This window comes from Grammomys surdaster, unplaced genomic scaffold, assembly GCF_004785775.1.
Source record: "Grammomys surdaster isolate TR1022 unplaced genomic scaffold, NIH_TR_1.0 126039, whole genome shotgun sequence".
Classification (NCBI taxonomy): Eukaryota; Metazoa; Chordata; class Mammalia; order Rodentia; family Muridae; genus Grammomys; species Grammomys surdaster.
The window spans coordinates 986,292-1,001,298 of NW_021620852.1; the positions used below are offsets into that span (position 1 = coordinate 986,292).

Sequence of the window (15,007 nt, forward strand, 5' to 3'; positions counted from 1 at the left end):
AAGCTGTCAAATGGTCTTCTCAATCACCACATTAAACAACTCAGCTGTACTTTGTCAGAAGCAGTTTAGCTAAGTGACACCTGAGATCAAGAAGGGAAAACTACTATCATCTACTATCATCATAGGCACTCATTTTGACATGACTAGTCATCTAGAATCATGGGAGCCATGACTGTCTGCTACCGTTTAACCTTTGCTGGTTTTTCTGGCAGTTCCATGGCATCTATAATTAAACAAGCTCTTAGAGCACAGCATGAAACACTGCAACAGGACTATAGTCCCATGGACTTCCAAGAATTTGCCTGCTGCCTTTGATGTTAGCCTCAGATAAGACAGGCATATTCTAACTAAGGTGGCTTTTGCCCTAACCACTATATATGACCTTCTTTCTACCCTAAGTCATAAAGATTCACCTGCTGTTCTGTGGTCAGGAACAAACAAGCTCCCAATAAACTGTGTTGTAGGCACTTGTGGATCTTCCTTCTGCCTTATTCAGTCTCAAAGGACATTGGACACAATCCTCATATAAAGGACATGGTTATTCCAGAAGAATGCTTTGCATTGTAGGAGGAAGGAAAACATTTCTTACTGTACTGTTTTGTGTGTCAACTTAAGACAGCTGGAGTTGTCACAGAGAAAGGAGCCTCCATTGAGGAAATGCCTCCATGAGATCTAGCTGTAAGTCATTTTCTCAATTAGTAATCAAGGAGGAGGATCTAGCCCATTGTGATTGGTGCCATCCCTGGGCTAGTAGTACTGGGTTCTATAAGGCTCCATGACTCAGTGTAGGGGAATTTGAGGTCAGGGAGGCAGGAGTGATTGGTGGGTGGAGAAACATCCTCATAGAAACAGGAGTAGGGTAGATGGGATAGGGAATTCCAGGGAGGAGGAATGGGAAAGGGGGTAACATTTAAAATGTAAACAAAGAAAATATCCAAATTACCCATGGCCTGAGGTCAGTATTTCTATTTTGGTCAAGCTTGAAAGATGGCATATATAGCTTGATCATGCTAGCCCTTTTTGTCCTGGGAATACTTTTATTCCTACCCATTGTGTTAAAGCTTTTCTTCAACAGCATCAACATGTTGGCAGTCAAGTACATGGCTTGAACCTGAAAATGGATCCCCAGACAGAGTTATTCAATTAATAGGCTGGCAAGCCAAGGACAGGTAAGATTCTGCACAGAGCCTTTCCAACCTAAAACAGAAGTGCATTGCATTTGATAATGCATATTCCATGACAGGTAAGGAAGGCATTCTTGTCAAAACAACCAAAGACAGGCTCAATTTTGCTAATGAAATAACAAAGGGGGAGAGGCAGAGAGCCTTTGGGGCTGCTTGGCAAGAATCTGACATGGGCCAAGGACAAGGAAATGGGCTGCTTGGCAAGAATATGACATTGACCAAGGACAAGAAAGTAGACTTCAGACAAGAATATGACATTAGGCTAGAACAAAGAAGTAATTTCAGGTAGGAATCTAAATCTTAGGCTAGAACAAAGAAGTAATCTCAGGCAGGAACTTAAATATTAGGCTAGAACAAAGAAGTAATTTCAGACATGAATCTAAATTTTAGGCTAGAACAAGGAAGTAGGCTTCAGATATGAAAATGATCTTGGGCTAGGACAGGGAAGTAGGCTCAGATACTTCGGTCATCCTGATAAGTCCTTAGAAACAGTGATCACTGGAGTGTTCATGTAACTGGGTTTAATGCTTTGCCTTTTCTTTGACTATTTGTGTTTATTGTATTGCTTGTTCCTTGAATATTTGCATCTATTGTATTTATAGACCCTCAACCTAGAACTGACCTTAATACATATATGTAACCAAAATGGTATAAAAGCATAAAGGGGGGGTGGGACAGGGGGTTCTAGAGAGGGGAAATGGGGAAAGGAGATGACATCTGTATTGTAAGTAAATAAAATATACAATAAAAATAAAATGTAAAAAAAAGAAAAAATAAACAAACAAACAAATAATTAAAAAATAAATAAATAAGAAAGTAATCTGAGCAAGCCAGGGCAACCAAAACAGTAAGTAACATACCTCCATGGCCTGTGCATCATCTCTTGCTTCCTACCCTGTGTGAGTTTCTGTCCTGACTTCCTATGGTGATGAACAGCAATGTGGAAGTATAAGCTGAATAAACCTTTTCCTCCCCAACTTTCCTTTTTTGGTCATGAAGTTTTGTGCAAGAATAAAAATCCTGAGTAACACACTTACATTTATACATTGTTTAATTAAAAGATATATTAAAGATAATAATTAAAAAGATATTGGTGCATACTTTTTTAATTAAAAGGAAAGAAAATAGAATGAAAAGACACCATAAATAATGCAAATGAGGAAACTGAAGAAACAGAAAAGTAGAATAGAATTAAATATTCATCAAACACTAGTGATCTAGAATAAATTCTATGGGAATTCAGTGCACATAGACACAAAATCTTACATGCATATAGACAAAAAAAATGAAGGCTAAAAATGTGAGTAGCTTGAAATGAAAATTCATAAACTCCTTCCAAAGAATATATTACAAGGAAACAAAGCTGGCTCCATAAGCCTGTAATTGCAACTACTCAAGAGACAGGCAAGAAGATCATGGGTCAACTCTTGCTAGAGCTACAACCCTCAAAGACAGTCTGAGTAACTTATCCTCATTCTGTCTCCAAATAAAAAGAGCTCTGTGATGCAGCTCAGTGGTAGAGTAATTGCCTAGCATGTGAGAAGTGCTGGGCCCAAGGCCTGTATGACGGTTCTTCTTTCTTGTCTCCTGACCACATCTGGAATTAACTAAAACCCAAAGGGCTAAGTTCACAGGCGATGTATTTTTTTTCTCTTAATTAAATCATTTAAAGTGGGAAGAGCCATTTTTAATCCGAATCTCTTGAGGTGGGAAGATACACATTTAATCTGGAACATGTCTTCAGGTAGCAAGGAAGCTTGTTTTCCTTGCCTAGTTCCCTTCACTCCTGGCGACAAGCCCATTCCTTTACTGGCATTAGATCCTACATTTTTAAGACCAGCTAAGACATCCAGCTTATGGACCAAGCAACTACTTTATTCTTGAACTTTCTGTTGGTAGACAGTCATTGAGGTGCCAGTTCAACCTGTAAGTCATTTTGATAAATCCCTCTCTATTATGTAGGATCTAACTATCTATCAATGTACATCTATCTATCTATCTATCTATCTATCTATCTATCTATCTATCTGTCTGTCTGTCTGTCTGTCTGTCTGTCTGTCTGTCTATCATCAATCTATTGATTAATTCTATAAATTCTCTCCCTCTGGAATATCCTAATACACTCTAGTACTAAAAATTTTAAAAGACTATCTTGGAAAATATATTGAAAATTAAAGTAATCAAAACAGTTCCAAAGGAGAAAGCAAGTCTAGACACCTGTAACAGAAGTGTCTGCTTTAGAACTGTAATTACAGCAAAGACATACAGTAAGACAGATACTCCTACCAAAAGAATCAAGCAGTCCAGTATAGGAGATCCTTAGAACAAGGCTACTATGTAACCTGTCTGGCTTTGAATATCCCTGGTGAGAATGAATTTTTAGTCAGTGAAGACTGCGTGCTATTATGTGTCCTGGTGAAAATCTGCAAAATCACAGAAACACATGCCAGCAAGGCTTACAGAGACACAAGATTTGAATAGCTGAACAGACAAAGAAAAATTAGATCAGAGGCATGTGTAGGCATTTCAAAAAACAGGAAGCAAGAGTGATAATTACTAAATATGAAAATAACTCAATTTCATGAGAGTTGAAATTCATCAGAAAAATTTTCAAGTTACTGAGCATGTACTAGTTCATATTGGTTATATTCTCAAAATTTGAAGGAAGGAAAAATTTAGTAAGAATAATATGAAATAGCAATCTTTGTTTATCAGTGATACATGTTTAAAATAGTAAGTTATAAACAATTTGATTCTACTTAGTCAAATTAAGAATATAATATGTTAGGTCTACTTTCTGACCATCCTGAGGTATGATTGAAAAGACTGCTTTCAGTGGCATAGAAAAACACGACCTATCCCAAAGATTCACTGAAGTAGAGCAAACAGGAAAAATTCACTATGGGCAGGGACTGTCACCCAGGGATACAGCACTAAGGAGAAGAAGACAATGCAATCAAGGTGGGACATCAAAGCCATAGGAAGGGTGGTTTCTTAAAGTCAAGCTCTATGCTAGATAAAAGCTCTATGCTTTTGCTTGTGGCAGGCAAGGTGATAGTCATCTTCTGATCAATAACTAATATATATGTATACATATACATATGTATATATATATTAGTATGCATATATATATTACTTAATACACATATACATTATATATTATATACTATATTATATACTATATATTATATAATATATTATATATTATATACTTAATACATATATATATTACTTAAGCAACATACACACATATTATGCCCTCTTCTGTAATACGTCATACAGGGGTCCACAGTGCCTCCTTCTACTGATCTAAATAGTTATTTTCTACTCACTTGAGTAAACCTCAGACTTTTCATGTGTTGCACAAAATTTGGAATTCTTATTTACAGACAAAATATGTAAATAGGAACCAAGAAGCATGAGTTTTAAGTTGTGCTGAAGTACATAATTTGCATGAGCTTCCAGGCACCTAATGTTTTCTGTCACCTACCTGATACACTATATAATACAGTGCTAAACCCCAGTCATCTCAGGACAGCTCCTATTTCTGCTGGTCAACATTATACACAGAAAGAAAAAAAGTAATGCAAACCTCAGGCACAGAAAGATGAAATGTGGTGAAAGGATGCTGATGATAAAGCTAAAAGTATTGCCTGTGCCCTGAAATATTTATCTGTTATGTATGACAAAAATGAAAAGTCTCTTTTAGCTTGCATACCAAAGAAGACACAAGGCATCTAGCAAAGACCATCAATTCAAATATTTTCATGTTGCTCAAATGGCACTGAAGTGAAAATTCTTAAGACCACAAAACCTTGACAAGCATATCAACATGGTATTGAAAGAGTAACATTCATCCAAATTACAGTAGATCATCTATGGTGGCTGAAAGACACCAGCTAACTGTATCTTGAATGCTGCAGGGAACCATGGTGCATCCCCACCTTGCATTCTTACCCTGATTGTCAAATTCTGCTCTCCAGACTGTATGCTTTCCTCCTAATAAGACTCGAGCTTCTTAGTTTCGAATAGATGTAACTATGTATCAATGTATAATTTAAATAATATAAACCTGTAGATACAGCTTTTGTATAAGAAGTTGTGCTCACACACACACGTGTGTGCATCTGTATGCATGTGTGTGTCTAAGTGATATATATATATATATATATATATATATATATTATATATAATGTGTATGTATGTATAAGTGACTTGTGAGTGAGCATGTGTGTGTATTTGATAAGGGGTCTCTTGCACAGTTGCTTCTCTACCATAATATTTTGAGACAGGATCTCTCTGGTTATATCTCACTGCTTCAAGTACATAGACTGCCCAGAGTCTTCTTTATCATGAGATTATACAGCAGCTACCCAACTGCTAGAGATCTGAAATCAGGTCCTTGTGTAGCATGGACCTGATTTCCCACTGAGCCATCTTCCTAGCTCTCTTTAAATATTGTATTTATTTCATTGACATGACTTTCAAGAAGCTCAAATATAAGATAAATCTCAGTGGTGATTCACGTTATCTGGTCCAGCTACAATCCTTTACATAGCTTTTATTCTCTCTTTCCTATAATATACAGAAACACTCAGGTACAATGTAAGCCAAAGTTTTGCCAAATTGTGTAGATAGATGTAGATAGAAGTAATCACTGAATGTGTGAATGTGTAACTTAGGTTTGCCAAAGTTTCCATTTAAATGCATATCGAAGAAGCGACTTGAACCCAGCAGTGTTACACGCTGCTGGAACTTCACATGTGTTCACATGTGTCACTCACTTGCATAGATCATCTTCTGGGTCTTCCAGCCCAAATCTCTCATCAAATGTCAGCTGGATCCGCACATTTTCATCTACTGCAACTAATCTCCACACCAGCACCATATTTCTTGGGTAAGTATGAGGAAACTTCGGGCTGTGGATGCTCCCATTACCAGATATAGTGACAACTCTCTCATGCCGGGGATCTTGCACTCCTAAACCAAAGACATAGGCATAGACATACTGTTAGAACAGATAGATGTTTCCAAAATCACAGCCTTCAAAAACAAGTGAGTACATTTCACTCCAGATGTTGAAGCCAAGCATGTCTCTTATAATATAAGTCAAATATCACTCTTCTCAAAATCTATCAAAAATATTTTTGAAGCTAGTACTTTATACTGGAATTAAAATAGAAAATTAGTCTTTGTAAATCTAGTTATTGATAAGTGTAAATTACTAACAATTTTGACTGTAAATGAGTTTGTTATAATTCTATAATCTTCTATCATTATTATTTTTATTTGAGTCAGGATCCAATATAGCCCATGCTATCGACACACTCACTACAGAGCTGGGGACATGGTTCTGATTGTCCTGTGTCTAATTTCCTAGTGCTGAGATAATAGGTTTGAGGCATTAAGCCCAACAGTACAATTGCCTATTAAAAATATACAAATCACGAATCATTTCCTAAATTAAAAAAATGATTGCATGGATGAGTAGAATGAATTTATTTCACAATTTACATTAATTTTATTTATGATTAAATATGAAATAACTAAAAAAAAAAGAAATGTAAAGCTAAACAAGCTAAAATGGAACATTATATGTAGAGTTCACCAGCACCTCTCATATCGAATGAAACTGTCAACAGCAGACAACATCACAAATATTCAGAGCTTCATATCTGCTTTAATAATTCCAGGTACCTTCCAAACTGAGCTAAGAAAGCAACATCACTAAGAACTTATTATTCAAGTCTCTTTCAAGCTGAATCCAATACAAGCTTAGAGTTTCACAGTAGCTGAAATTGCTAAAAGACTCCAAGTCTTACACACTCTTCCAAAGCAACGGTCCTCAACCTGTGGGTTGTCATCTCTTTGGGCTTACGTGTCAGATATTCTGAATATAAGACATCTATATTGTTATTCATAACAGTAGCAAAATCACAGTTAGGAGGTAGCAAAGGAAATCATTTCATAGTTGGGAGTCACCAGAACTTGAGGAATTATATTAGGGCTGAGGCATTAGGAAGGCTGAGAACCACTGTCCCAAGGAGCAATGACAGCAAAGCAGTGGCCTCGAGTTTTTTTTTTTTCCGAAGAACTTGTATCTGTCTAAAGACAACAACATATAACCATCCTTGCATCACTTCTCTGTGCCTGAGTTTATCACTATGAAATCTGAATGTCCAAAAGAAAAATATACCATACAATATAATACCACAGGCTCCCTGGCTGGAATATTTTTCTATCTATAAAATGAGATATTCATATATCTCTCAAATTATATGCATAGCCCCCAGTTGTGAGATGAGTCCACCCATCCATCTCAAAATTTTGAACCCGGAATTGCTCCTGTCCAAAGGAAATGCAGGGACAAAACAACGGAGCAGAGACTGAAGGAAAGGCCATCCAGAGACTGCCCTACGTAGGGATCAATTCCATTTGCAGACTCCAAACCCCTACACTATTGCTGATGCCAAGATGCACTTGTTGACAGGAGCCTGATATGGCTGTCAGAACCCTGAGAGGTTCTACCAACACCTGACCAACACAGATGCAGATGCTCACAGCCAACCATAGGACTGAGCCCAGAGACTTTAATGGAAGAGTTAGGGCAATGAATGAATGAGCTGAGGGGATCACAATTCCATAGGAAGAACAATATAAGCTAACTGGACCACCCAGAACCCCCAGAGACTAAACCACAAACCAAAGAGTATATATGGAGGGACTCATGGCTCCAGCTACATATGTAGTGGAAACTGGCCTTATCTGACATCAATGGGAGGGGAGGGAGCCTTTAAGCCCCAATGTAGGTGGGTGCTAGAGGTGTTAGACAGGAGTGGGTGAGTAGGTGGAGGAACACTCTCATAGAGACAAAAGAAAGGGAGGAGAGGGGAGGATGGGGTGGAGCAGTTATGGAGGAGTAACCAAAAAGGGAGATATTATTTGAATTGTAAAAAAACAAAATGATTAATAAAATACTTAATATATGCACTGCTGTAACTCAAAATACCTTATATGCAATATATGGTTGATAAATACAGCAATCTTGTCATATACAAATTAGTGATTCTAAAATGTGGGTCATGACCCTTTTGACAATCAATCGATCCATTCACAGGGATTGCCTAAGACCATCAAGAAACACAGATATTTACACTACAAACCATAACCAGAGCGAATTACAGTTGGGAAGCACAAACAAAAATAATTTTATGGTTGGGGACCATCACAACATGAGAATCTGTATTAAAGTGTCACAGCATTAGTAAGATTGAGAACCACTACTCTAGAAAAAAACCACTGGCTATTGAAATATTAGAACTCGATTTTCATAAATCCAGTCAAAAGTTCATGTCTAAACTTTCCGTTTAATTTTTTCACATTTATAATTTATGATTTCATTAAACATCATTTGAAGACAAAGAAAAAAAAAACCCTAGCCTTTGTTTGTGGTCATTCAAATTACAATTTAAGTTAAAATTGTAGCTTCTAAAACTTACATCAAAACGTGAGTAGAATAAGGTGTCTCACCAAACATATGTAATTTACAGGTAACAATCAATGTTTCATGAAAACCTCAAGCAACCAGGTCTATTATCAGAAGAAGAAAAAAGGAAAGAGGAAAAGAAAGAGGGTATCCGCACTCTGCCAAAAAAAAAAAACTACACTACAATTTTGTGGTTTTTACAGCCATCACTCCAAAAATATAACTTTTCTGGGAATGTAAGCATAAAGCAAGCAACAGTACTATACAGAGAAATCTCCCTTGTTTAATTAACTTTTGATTTGCTTACAGCCAGAGACCAACATACCCAAGCTACAGTAGGAGTACCTAAAGTACTACTACTTTGCTTGAAGTTAAACGACTCAGCTACCAACATAAAATCTTGCAATGTGCATAAAATAGCAAATCTTATATGTCTTAAGCAAAAGAAAAAATTACATGAAAGCATTGATTAATTTTGTTTTTATAATTCATAATTATAGCTAATGTCATATTATCTGGCCCAAAGCCTCTTATGGTAACAGCATTATGATCTAAAAGGAGTCCAGGTAGTGGTGTTGTACACCTTTGATCCCAGCAATCAGGAGATAGAGGGAGGTGGTTCTCTAATTTTGAGGCTAGCCTGCCCTACAGAACAAGTTCCAGAAACACCTTACCTCAAAGAACAAAATCAACCAAACAACCAAACAACCAAAGAAACAAAACCCCCAAGCTAAAATGAGTCAATGTCAGGGGAAAAGGAAAGAATAGAGATTAATAATGTAAGCACTGTAAAGCCACTGGCTATACACATGCAGAAGCAACTCAGCTCTACATCCATTCTACCAGTTAAACATTAAAATCAAAGAAATTCCCTCTTATCTGCCACAAATTATATGTGATTGACTCTTTTAGAGGCATATCTACTATGTTTGACAGAGAAAGATAGAGCAGAAAGATCATAAAATCAACAAAAATTGTAATATTGCAATATGTGTTATTGATAAAGATAATAATTGAATGGTTTACTGACAATATGTAACTAAAGACAAGAGACAATCATTCTTGCCTGTTTGTCCCACAGACACTTCTGAGTTTTGGGATTACAAGAATGTGCCATCAAACCAGGTTTAATAAATTAATATTTTACCATAATATTAGCAAAAAGAACTGTAGGATTGAAAGTTTGGTTAATAGATTCTGGCGTCATCTGTGAACTCTAACATGTTCTGTGTCTGTCTGGCAGACTTCACAGATGGCCTGGGAAATGTGCAGTGTGTTTGATTCCAAGTACATGTTACTTTTAAATGCTCAAGAAACATTTCTTTCTGAAACAGAGCATCTCTTACTAATTCTCATTTGACAAGCTCACTAGTCTCATTTATGGTTTGGTTTGCTTGTGACTTTGATGAAGTATTTACATATATTCTTTTTGCCTCATTATCCTTCCATATCTTTATCTAGATGGTTTGTTTACATGGCTAATTAACAAGCTTTGTTTTAAAAATCCTGGAAACCCTATAACACACAACAGGGATATTTTGAACACATATGTTGATTGAGTCCAGTAACAAAGCTTAAGGTTTTTTTTTTCTAGAAAAATTAGAATGATGCCACCTTCCCCTTATTGGATTCTTCAAAGGCAAACTTGAACTTCACAGCAGAATCAATGCTTCCTTTCCATATTGTCCTTATAGAAGAGCCCCACAAGCACTCTTGAAGTCTTGCATTCTGAATACGGATAAATGCATAAGATAATACCCGAGACAGGAACCTTAGGGTCTAGCTTCGGTTTTGCCATTCCTTTTCTCATTGTTTTACCAAAACCTACCATTTGATGTGTCTTAACACCATAGTGGAACAAGACAGAGACAATCAACAAGATCAGTGCTGTCTATCACAGTCTCCAAGTCAGGAGAGCAAATGACAACTCACTAAGTGAAAGAAGAGATTTCTATATTTAGTACACCAAAAAATACATATATATAATTACTTAAGAAATGCCCAATTAAGGTTCTTGGACTTGCCCTAGCTGACTCACTTTTGTCTTCTCTAAAAGGAGTAAACAAGCAAAAGAACTACTCAGCCAGTTTGAGACATTAGAGACTAAACAGAGCCTAGTCCTCTTAACATGTTAATAGTTAAGTCTATGTCAGTATTACACAAGGCAGTATGACTAAAGAATATTCTACAACCCAAACCCACTGTGAGCATAACCTTTCCACAGTGTGCTCACTGTTTCACACTGTCTGCTACTTTAGCTCTGCAAACCTAGAGTTTAGTGGACAATCTAGTGACTTTTTTTCTTTTCTGCCATACTATTACTTTCACAAGGCAGATAACTTATGGAAACCTATAAATGTTATCTTGTCTGTGCCTTATAGGTGTCACTGGTTCTAACACAATGATATTTTAAAGAAATGTGTATCTCAGAACATGGCAGAAAAGAGTTCTATAGATTATTTCAGCTTTTAAACTGTTCACCCTCAAATCCTAACTTTACAAAGATTATTCCTGTGAAGGATGCAGATGCTTCACTCAGCACAGTTAAGTTCTGACACGTATGTTCACATTAACTCTTAGTTAACTCCCATCATTTGTATTTGATATCTTAGCTGAAGTTCATCTACATAAGGTGTATATGTACCAGCTGAGGCCCACCATCAGAATGTACTGATTATTGAGACTGGACATTTTCTTAATGTGACTGCTTATTTTTAAAAGTAAAACAAGTTCAGTAATTCTTACCTTCTCTAGGAATGTCACACTACAGTCTTATAGTACTTACTTTATTTAATTTAATACATTAAGGCCTAAATTATGAATCAATCAAAGATAAAATTCTGGTATTTTGGGAGAGCCACTTGATGCTAATGCTTGCTTATTGTTAACTAGAAATAATCACATGGCATTTAAAAATTAGAATGCTTTTTTAAAGACAAATAATTTCATATTTGCATTAAAGTGAATGAGAAATGCTATCTATAATATTCAAAGACAAACTGAAGGAAAAGTTAACCAATAGTCAAGATACTCAGTGCCATTACTCAAGAGGTTGTTGGTTGAAACAAAATGCAAATTTACTCATATGTAGAAAACATCGCATTTTACAATAGCAAGTTGGTAGAACCTTAGCTGTCACTTCTAGGCAATGGATTAGGAGTTTGATGAGGAAAAGCAGAACTTTTGTTACTGCTATGACACCATCATTTACAGAAGTTAAAAATTCTCCTGAATCTTAAGAAATTATAAGAATGGACACACTAGGCTCTTGCCTGACTCTGAGAGTAAAGGGGAAATTTGAGCAGCGCCCATGCACAGTGTAGGAAAATTAAACTTGCAGAGCCTTCCTTCCCCTTCCATTACTGTAAAGAAGCAAGGGATGGGGGCTATTCTGGTCTTGCTCAGAAGCATTAAGGAAAATTATTAATATAATGAATTCTTTCATTGTCCAGATCTCATTATTAGGTTATTCAGAGTCAACTCAATTATGTCATTTTGGCATTTGCAAATGAGACAATTTGAGAGTAACAGTGAGATCCAGAAGCTATGGTGTCTCTTCAGCCACCATAATGGAAACTAGTCCAGGGGAAAAGCCAATATGAAAGAGTGTGCAGATACATCATAATAAAGAATAACAGTTCCAAATCCAAGTTGAAAACATATAGTAAGGTCACTCTGCCTCTGACTTCTACATCCTCTTGTATGAGAAGATCACATTTACTTTTAAGGCAATCAAACTGAACATTTTATAATTGAACTAAAACTTGGGAGTGTCATCCGGTTAAGCGTGTCTGGGATGCCAATAATTCAAGGCTGCACTAATGCAATTATTGTCACATTGTCTCTTTTCTTCTTGAAAATACCCCACTTACATCACAATAGACTAAGCAAGTAATGTTTAGAGAATTATTTTCATATTGAGATTTTTCAAATAGAAAAATTTTGACAACATAGCATTTTAACTCTCGGGTAATGATAGAATAAACTCCAGTTTGGCTCAGTGGGGTAAATCTATAAAATGATTACTACAGAAGACAAGCTGGATATAATCTTATCTAACAAGGTAAGGCGCAGAGAGCCAAGCACATACACATTACATTAAAGCAACTACACACAAGAAGTGGTCAATAACTATTGCTGTATACATGGCCAATAACAAGCTCTGAGGCAAAATAAAAGAGAGGTTTAAATTATGCTGAATTTATCTTTTTAGGTTGAATTTTGTTTTAGACCATAAAAAGCCAGTGTGTAGAAGAGAATACTAGAAAGAAGTCAAAATATATAATAAATATTCATCTTAAAAATAACCACATCAAAACTTATATTTAATTAGAATTGAATATACAAAGTTCAAGTAAGTTTTAAAAATGCAGTATCTCTGAAAATTACTCAGCAAAAAATATATTTATGCTAAATAATGTTGTTATGACAGAATAAGTACATAGATTTACTTTCAAGAAATATTTAATAAAAAACATTTTTAGAAAACCAATACATACTAATTTTATAACTGCCTTGCATACAAATTTAAACATCCATTTGATGTTTTCTAGGCATTTTTAAAATGAAAAGAAGTTACTTATTCCTTTGTGGTCTTTTGATGGGAGAATACTTAGGATTTATCAGTGAAAATAACAATAAGATAATTATCATCCAAATCATAGACACTGAAATTAAAAATCAATGAATTAGTTTATCCAGTTAGAAATAATTAAATTCTCTTAGGTTAAGCTGTGCATTGTAAAAGGCTTTCCTGCCTGCCCCAAAATCAATCTTACCACTGAGATATCTATTTACCCAGCAACATATGCCCTTCATATGAACACTAACCAAAGGCAGGTAGATTTAATCACTTGCATTCAAGTATGACCACCTTACAGGCTTTACATTTTGGCAATAAGTCAAAAGGTATTCATCTTTGTACAGGTAGGCTTGATAGCTGAACATCACAGACTCTGCTTTTGTTCCACCAGCAATCATACATAAAGATTCCAGGAAATGAGATAAATGTTACACTGCAACATGATTGTCGGTTATGGCTGAATTTACATAAGGTCCTCATGAATACCTTAACCATTATTCTGTGGACAGCACTGTCTCTCCATCTGCTCTAACTCAGCAATTCTTGTCCACTCAACTGAGACCATAAGTAAATAATAAAATTATATAATTCAATGGAAAATTAGGTCTTTTGGGAGACATAGATTTTAATAACAACAAAGTATCCAAATACACCAAGTCTATAACCACAGCTTACAAGCTTTAGGACCTATAGGAACTATATAAGAGAAGAGGGAATATGTGTAAATATAAAAGTTTCCTTCATTCTAGAATTAGTTTGGCTCAACCTACTGTCAGTTCTGTTAGTAACCGGCACATCTGTAACAATACTTTTCAGACTGAATCAAACATCAAAACATAAGAGTCCAAAAATGATGAGAGAAGAAAAATTAGAATCCAGAAGAATTTTATCCCAAAGATTCTGACTTTAGCAAGTCCACCAGAATGTCCATCTGTGAAGGGAGGGTTTCCTCTGATATTCTAGTTATTGATCATGCCTTGATCACTATTGAAAATCTGTACCTTCTTATCTCAGGAAGGCTTTATGGCTGTTTCTGTCAAGCTGGACACTGTTAGATACTGCTGGAAGATGTCAGATCTCTCTTTGTGGTATTATTGCTGCTTAGATTAGGCTAATTCCACAACCAACCAATGGACCAGCTGCATGTATGACCTCCCAGGATTTGAGCAGACCTGTTTGAGCGAAGCACTTCCTTATAAATCCCTGTGCTTACAGTCTAGTTCTAAAGTTGAAAACACTCTACTCTTATTTCTTATTAACTTATCTAGATCTTTTTTAAAGAAACGGAACATTGCCAGGAGACATTGAAAGAGTGGTGAGCTAATCCAGAGGCAGATAGACAAGAGAGGAAAACGGATATGAAAAATCTCTGAATCACACTTTAACTCAGTAGTATCAAACGAAGTAGTAACAATTAGCTTGACAAATGACTGTCACATCTCCAGTTGAGATAAAGCTTTGTAAAGAAAGCTGTCCATGACATAATTCCAAGAAGAATTATTTCTAATATTTGAAGTACATATGGGAGTTTTATATAGATACCCATAAACAACACAAACCCTCAACTATTTACTTTATTGTAGCTAAATTTTTAGCAGTATATATTGTATAGTGTAGTTTCACTACAATGATGGAATCTTTTTACCAGCAAGCCAGTACAATTTCAAAAAACTTTTTAAATGGGGTAACAAGATACCAAAATACTAAATCTCTCCCTCTCCCTCTCCCTCTCCCTCTCCCTCTCCCTCTCCCTCT

The 15,007-nt window shown here is 35.9% G+C and overlaps 1 protein-coding gene across 1 annotated transcript in view; it reads right to left on the reverse strand.

The window, feature by feature from the left end:
* Pdgfc (platelet derived growth factor C) overlaps positions 1-15,007 on the reverse strand; it is a 175,379-nt gene that overhangs the window by 65,805 nt on the left and 94,567 nt on the right. The window contains exon 2 of the mRNA XM_028754936.1: positions 5,969-6,164. Within this exon, the coding sequence (XP_028610769.1) occupies positions 5,969-6,164 (196 nt within the window). The remainder of the gene's footprint in view (positions 1-5,968; positions 6,165-15,007) is intronic.